At 38.0% G+C, this 7427-nt stretch overlaps 1 protein-coding gene across 1 annotated transcript in view; it reads left to right on the plus strand.

Annotated features, from left to right (window-relative positions):
• LOC124143268 overlaps nt 1-7113 on the plus strand; it is a 43023-nt gene extending 35910 nt beyond the window's left edge. The window contains exons 2-3 of the mRNA XM_046512176.2: nt 566-708; nt 3492-7113. Coding sequence (XP_046368132.1) covers nt 566-708; nt 3492-3627 — 279 coding nt within the window. The 3' untranslated portion in view covers nt 3628-7113. The remainder of the gene's footprint in view (nt 1-565; nt 709-3491) is intronic.
• The last annotated feature ends 314 nt before the right edge of the window (nt 7114-7427 follow it).

Consider the following 7427-nt stretch of genomic DNA (forward strand, 5'->3'; position numbering starts at 1 on the left):
CTTCACACACTGTGACATAGGAACAAAAACTACAAGTTGAACACTTAAAACGTCCGAGATTGACATCAACATGACTTCTAGATGGATGACAATACAAATGATGCCAGGCGTTCGCGAAAAGGTGACGGTTTCCTCCCTCACAGGTGGCATCCGTGACAAACACACGCAAAGGCAAGTCAATTACTCACCCGGAAAGACACGGGAACATATGGTACATATCAAAACGGAATTATTATGCAGATAATTGTTGGGTGTGTTCCTTCCATGGGCCAGATACCAGAAGTAGCATTAAAGCTTCGACGTTTAGGTGACTGAGACATCAGGGGCCGATCGGGTAGCCCAGTGGTTAAAGCGTTCGCTCGTCACGCCGAAGACCCGTGTTCGATTCCCGACATTGCTACAGTGTGTAAAGCCCATTTCTGGTGTCCCCCGCCGTGACATTGCTGGAATATTGCTAAAAGCGGCGTAAAACCATACTCATTCACTCGCTGAGACATCAGCTGTTCAGAACAATATGTCTGCCCTTTCTGTCTATAAGGTGGTGAGGTCTTGTTTATTTTCACAGCTCACAGATCCTGATAGCACCCTCTTGGACCCTGAAGACCGGAAGTTGACGGTCCACATAGACTGGATCGACTCCCATCTGCTGGTACTGCCCAACTACAATAGTCTTGATGACGTCACACGCCTACACAAGCAGCAGATGTGGTGAGTCGTGGATGACGTTCACAGTGATCGTGTGTTGTATTACACATACTCATTCAATATGTATTCTGTCTCATGGGTTTATGTCATCATTCGGGGGCACGGGTGGCCCAGTCGTCTAGGGCGCCGCGATTCGCTGTGCAGAGTTGCGTCCCTTGGGCACGCCAGAAACCTATGATTGTGGGTTTGAATCCCGGTTCGCCCCGATTATGTTTCTAGGTCTGTCAGCACCATACCCGTGCTTGTGGGTTTCACCGAAGTGGTAAACGTCTGAAACCGGCATCACTTCAGGCTATCTTCTGGCATTAAGCTGACACGCCGCGATATAACTGAAAAACTGTTAAAAACGGCATTAAACCCAACTCACTCACTCACTCATTATGTCATTATTCATCTGTGCTTCTTAAGTCCAGGATTTCGTTCCACATGATATTAAGCATATGAAACTATCTTTACGTCAATGTAAGGTTAGTACATTAACCTAAGAAAACATTATATCCTTTTCACAAATCCTCCAGAGAGATGGTAATATTTAAGACAAGAACACTCTCAGATGAGCGGTGACCTTTACGAATATTAACGTGCCATTTTACATAAAAAAAATCTCAATATATACTCCTCAAAAGAAGTTAATGAGTGAGTATTGTGAGTATTGAGTATTGTACCCATGTGCAGAATCGAATCGAAAAGAGTTAAAGAACGTCCGATTCATTTATGTCACTATAGTTAATCTGTCATGGCATGACAGATTAACTATAGTAAGATGAATGAAATGGATTTTCTTTGACGTGTTTTCAGTGGTATATTTATGTGTCATTGTAGCGAGGTAAGGTTCATTTTCATTTATCAGTTACTATATCAAAGGAATATATATTTTCTATTTCAGCACGAAATATATCTTGCTTCTTTCATGACAATTACACATTAATTTGGTATATAAATTACATTTTCGTACTCCCCCACACAAATTGCCCTTCAAATGGTTGGAAAGCTGGCGTCAGGATACTTCGATTTTTCATCAGTGCCAAGTATTTTCTATCCCTGGATTTTCAAACTGGCACTAAAAACACTGATTGTATTATGTTCCCTTTAAGGATCCTATTGATGAATGCAGAGCCTACACGGCTTAAACGTGGTCTGTCGTCTTCAGAAATCTCAAATGCAAACACAACCTCTAATCATTGAATATTTATGACACAAATCAAAGCCGACCATCAATATACGGGTCTTAGTTCCGCCTGATCTTATCGGTGTAAGCTACAACATAAATATGCAGTGTCTTCATTTCTTTATTCTTCTCGGGTTTTATAGCCAGGTTCAATCAATCTCATATTAACATTTTGTACCATCACGTGAGGAACGTAACACTCTCCTGTTACTGAACGCTTTGATGACTGATGAAGAACGACATCAGCAGACTTTGCAGAATTAACACATAATTTGCTTTGCATGGACTCCTTTGACTTATAAATATAGCTACTGAGAAGTGCTTGAGGCCCTGAAACACTGCCACAGCTTTGTGTTATATGACATATTCACAATATTCCTTTAAAAGTATAGTCGGAGAATCCTTGAATTATTACAATAATTATATTTCTGTTCACGATTTAATATCTTATAATAAATCTATAAATATAAATAATCATTTTAAAACACCAGAGTGTTTTAGATATACATTCATTTTCCACTGTTTTACCAGATTTTACGAAAATATGTTAGGCACATGTTAAGCACAACATATTAAGCACAAAACGTTAAGTACAATATGTTAAGTACAATATGGTTAGCACAATATGTTAAGCACAATATGTTAAGCAAAATATGTAAAGTACAATATGTTAAACACAATGTGAAAAGCACAGCATGTTAAGCATAACTTGTTAAGCACAACATGTTAAGCACAATATGTTAAGCACAACATGTTAAGCACAAAATGTTAAGTACAATATGTTTAGTACAATATGGTTAGCACAATATGCTAAGCACACGATGTTAAGCACAACATGTTAAGCACAACTTGTTAAGCACAATATGTTAAGCACAACATGTTACGCACAACTTGTTAAGCACAATATGTTTAGCACAACTTGTTAAGCACAAAATGTTAAGAACAATATGTTAAGCACAATATGTTAAACACAATGTGTAAAGCACAACATGTCAAGCACAATATTTAAGCACAATATGATAAGTACAATGTGTTAAGCACAACCTGTTAAGCACAACTTCTTAAGCACAATATGTTAAGCACAACATGTTAAGCACAATATAGGAAGCATTTCTTGGACCTTGCAACGAAAGATGAACTTTACAAACAGGGCAGGTTATAATCGTCGAAAGATTAACCATTATTATAAAAATGTCATCTCCGTGTGTGTGAATTAATAATAAATTGGTAGCTTTATCCAAGTTGCAGTTATAGCCTAATAACGATTATCACATAACACTGGCGTCATTTCCTTATCTGAAGATAAACCTTAATTCTAGTAACTATTTATCACCTTTTCCAACTGGAGAAACGCGTATTTACCGCAGAACTGTCATTCGCAGGTTTACTGCTAAACCCTGTGCCACAGACAAAGACACTTGCTATGTAGGCTAATCTCCTCAACATCATAAACGTTATACCAGACACGATGTAATTATCCGTGCACAATACCAATGATTTGCGTGCCCCTCGCCTCTCCTTACAAGCTAATATGTTGACATTAACATCTGATAGGGCTTTTGACCATCAAAGAGAATAAACGAAGCTTTAAATGAACCTTTGCTTGGCGTATTTGCAGGAGAGAGATTATGGCCCTCCAAGCTGAAAATTACGCCCTTGAGAAGCAGTTGTATAGTTACCAGCAGAGCATCGCCAAGACCAACTCCAGGGGAAGGTACGACATCGATCAGCTGAAACCACAGCAGTCAATATGATGGGGCATACCAAATTCAACATGTGGTGCGATGAGATTCAAGATACAACAGTGATTCGATCGACACGTGACATTCATCACGTTCTGCGATAAAATTCAACACAAAGCACGTGTTTGATGGATGAAACAGATTTAACATGTGATATAATTGTATACAACCGATTCAATACTCCATACCACAGACCAGGACAGATTCAAACCTCGGTATGATAGGACACTGCACATTCATCGATTACGATTCAGTTATTCAACGGTTCAAGTAGGGTAGATACTGTAACTTCATATTAAATACTCGATATAATAAAATAGACTCTCTATGACATGGGATACAGCACTTTTAAACTCTTTATAACATGGAGTGCAACAGTTCTTAACTCTCTATGACATGGAATACAACACTTTTAAACTCTCTATGACATGGAATACAACACTTTTAAACTCTCTATGACATGGAATACAACACTTTTAAACTCTCTATGACATGGAATACACCATTTTTTAACTCTATATGACATGGAATACAACAGTTCTTATCTCTCTATGACATGGAAAACAACAGTTCTTAACTCTCTATGACATGGAATACAACACTTTTAAACTCTCTATGACATGGAATACACCATTTTTTAACTCTATATGACATGGAATACAACAGTTCTTATCTCTCTATGACATGGAAAACAACAGTTCTTAACTCTATATGACATGGAATACAACAGTTCTTATCTCTCTATGACATGGAACACAACACTTTTAAACTCTCTATGACATGGAATACAACACTTTTAAACTCTATGACATGGAATACACCATTTTTAAACTCTCTATGACATGGAATACAACACTTTTAAACTCTATGGCATGGAATACAACACTTTTAAACTCTCTATGACATGGAATACACCATTTTTAAACTCTCTATGACATGGAATACAACACTTTTAAACTCTCTATGACATGGAATACACCATTTTTAAACTCTCTATGACATGGAATACAACACTTTTAAACTCTATGGCATGGAATACAACACTTTTAAAATCTCTATGACATGGAATACACCATTTTAAAACTCTAGATGACATGGAATACAACAGTTCTTATCTCTCTATGACATGGAAAACAACAGTTCTTAACTCTCTATGACATGGAACACAACACTTTTAAACTCTCTATGACATGAAATACAACAGTTCTTAACTCTCTATGACATGGAATACAACAGTTCTAAACTCTCCATGACATGAATACAACAGTTACAAAATGTCACGTGATAGGACACAACACAAACTTCAATTGTAGGAAAGTCAACAGTCAACATTAAGGTTACAGATTAGTCAACAGTATAGAATTGGTTAAAAGAATTCGACATAATGACTGAGAGTATAATTCAAATGTCGACACAACTACTGACAACCTATTAAACATTTGATATGCTGGCTTTCAATATTCTAAAAGTCAACATTTGGGTTGAAAATGATAACATATTCAACAGATGATATCATGGAAACTTGCAGAACATACAATACCTTTGTGCAATTTGAATGTCCTGCACCCATAGTCCCGAAGCTCCATGTGTAGGAAAGGTCTCCGGGTAGACTCCGGTGTCTGGAAACACGGATAAACAATGCCCACTACTAACCTGACCTGGAATATTCTGTTTTTATGTCTGAGGGCAATCACAGACTGCAAAGGAAGAACGGATGGTAGACCCCGTATACTCTACATGTGAATAGGAAGAGTAAATGATGTTGACAGAAACGGAAGGTAGTCACTGCATAAATTTACATGTGAATGGAAAGTGTAAATTATGTTGACAGAAACGGAAGGTAGTCACTGCATAATTTCACATGTGAATGGAAAGTGTAAATGATGTTTACAGAAAAGGAAGATAGGCACTACATAATTCCAGCTGTGAATAGAAAGTGTAAATGATGTTTACAGAAAAGGAAGATAGACACTACATAATTTCAGATGTGAATAGAAAGCGTAAATGATGTTTACAGAAAAGGAAGATAGACACTACATAATTCCAGATGTGAATAGAAAGTGTAAATGATGTTTACACAAAAGGAAGATAGACACTACATAATTCCAGATGTGAATAGAAAGTGTAAATGATGTTTACAATAACGGAAGGTAGTCACTGCATAATTCGATATGTGAATGGAAAGTGTAAATGGTGTTGACAGAAACGGAGGGTAGTCACTGCATAATTCTCTAAGTGCAAGGCGTCTATGAGGTTCACAGGAAGATGGAGTGTTATTGATCTTGTTAATGTGGTGATTCCACTTGATCAACATGACTATAGCTTCAACAGCACAGAATGTCATTAAATGTGTTGTCGAGATCTGTTCCACATTGTGTTGTGTGTTGTGTGTGATAGATGTGATAAGTGACAGTATTTCGTGTCAGTACATCAATGACCTGGCCACGGCTAGGACATATGCTCTGTGTGAACACCTTCCGTGAAGGAATCATACTGTCCCCTGAATGACTTCGAATTCATTCGTCGGATGCACTAAACGTGATCATTATTGCTGGCTTACCAGTTACAATTGTTCATTGTACGTATCATGTGAATATAGAATATAGAATGAAACATTCAGCGAGAGGTATATGAGACATTTATAAGGGTGCACAAGGCTCTTCCATTCCAAGATCCGTCTATGAACATGTACACTGTTGTTGTTCCATATGCCTACTGTGGATACGTACATATCCAGCAAGCATGTGTTGTATGGTAGCCCCTATGCATTTTACCCCGTTATTTCCTCGCTGAAGTCTTCAGTGTTGACACTAAGATATTCTATAAGAGATTGTTCTTATGGTGCTGCAATGACAATGTCACAATGACAGACATACATCACATAATTGTCTCCAGAACAGTGTGGCTAAGCGTCGTTGCCTGTCAGCTATCCAGTATGTTGACAAATAGAGCTGTTATGGCCAATTTCTGTTGACGGACCGTTTGTATTGAATTGACACGACACCTCTAGAAAGTCTGGTTCTGGTCTAATTGACTTCTCATTTGTGCCCGTTGCTTTTTCCGATAGAATCCTGGTAATGCAATGAGAAAACGTTTCCCCGTGAACAGTCCTTAGGAGCAGTTAACATGACGTCACTAGCGCTAGTCATACTTGTGCGATTCTAACAGAATTCAATATTTTGCTCTCAAAGGACTTGGATACGATCAGATAGAATTTCAGATGCATGACATAGAGCCCTGGGGTTATCTGGATATGAAATGTGAGAAGTTTATTGTCTATAAATCCATCGAAACATAGTTGCTTTAAACTCCTTCGTGTAGTTGATATGCTCATTTTTGTCAGTTGAGGAAAAGTTTCTGATAATTATTGTTTTAAGTTTTCATTTGATAAATTCGACATTTCCTAAATACCTTCCTGAAGATTATATCTCATGTCCTTCAAACAACATATGCTATCCGTCCGTCAGCGACTTCTAGCTTAAGGCAGCTGAACGCTGACACAAAGGTAAACCATCTATACCACAAATAACCCATACATCACCAGAGGAGGACACACCTCAACACATTTTGGTCATTCTGGTATGTTCTTTCACGACTTGGGAATACCAATATGCAGGTGTTGCATAGTGTTGTGTCCCGATACTTAGTCGCCCAAGATCTGATTTCAGATTCGCCCTGATTACGACCCATGGTTTGTCAGCACTACTCACGTAATCTTGGGCTTCACTAAACGACTAAATGCTTTGTTACGTTGGGCCCTGCAGAAACCTAACGTGTTGATACATGTATACGACTAAATGCTTTGTTACGTT

The sequence above is a fragment of the Haliotis rufescens genome, unplaced genomic scaffold (genome assembly GCF_023055435.1).
Source record: "Haliotis rufescens isolate VD_foot unplaced genomic scaffold, xgHalRufe1.0.p SCAF_160, whole genome shotgun sequence".
NCBI lineage: Eukaryota > Metazoa > Mollusca > Gastropoda > Lepetellida > Haliotidae > Haliotis > Haliotis rufescens.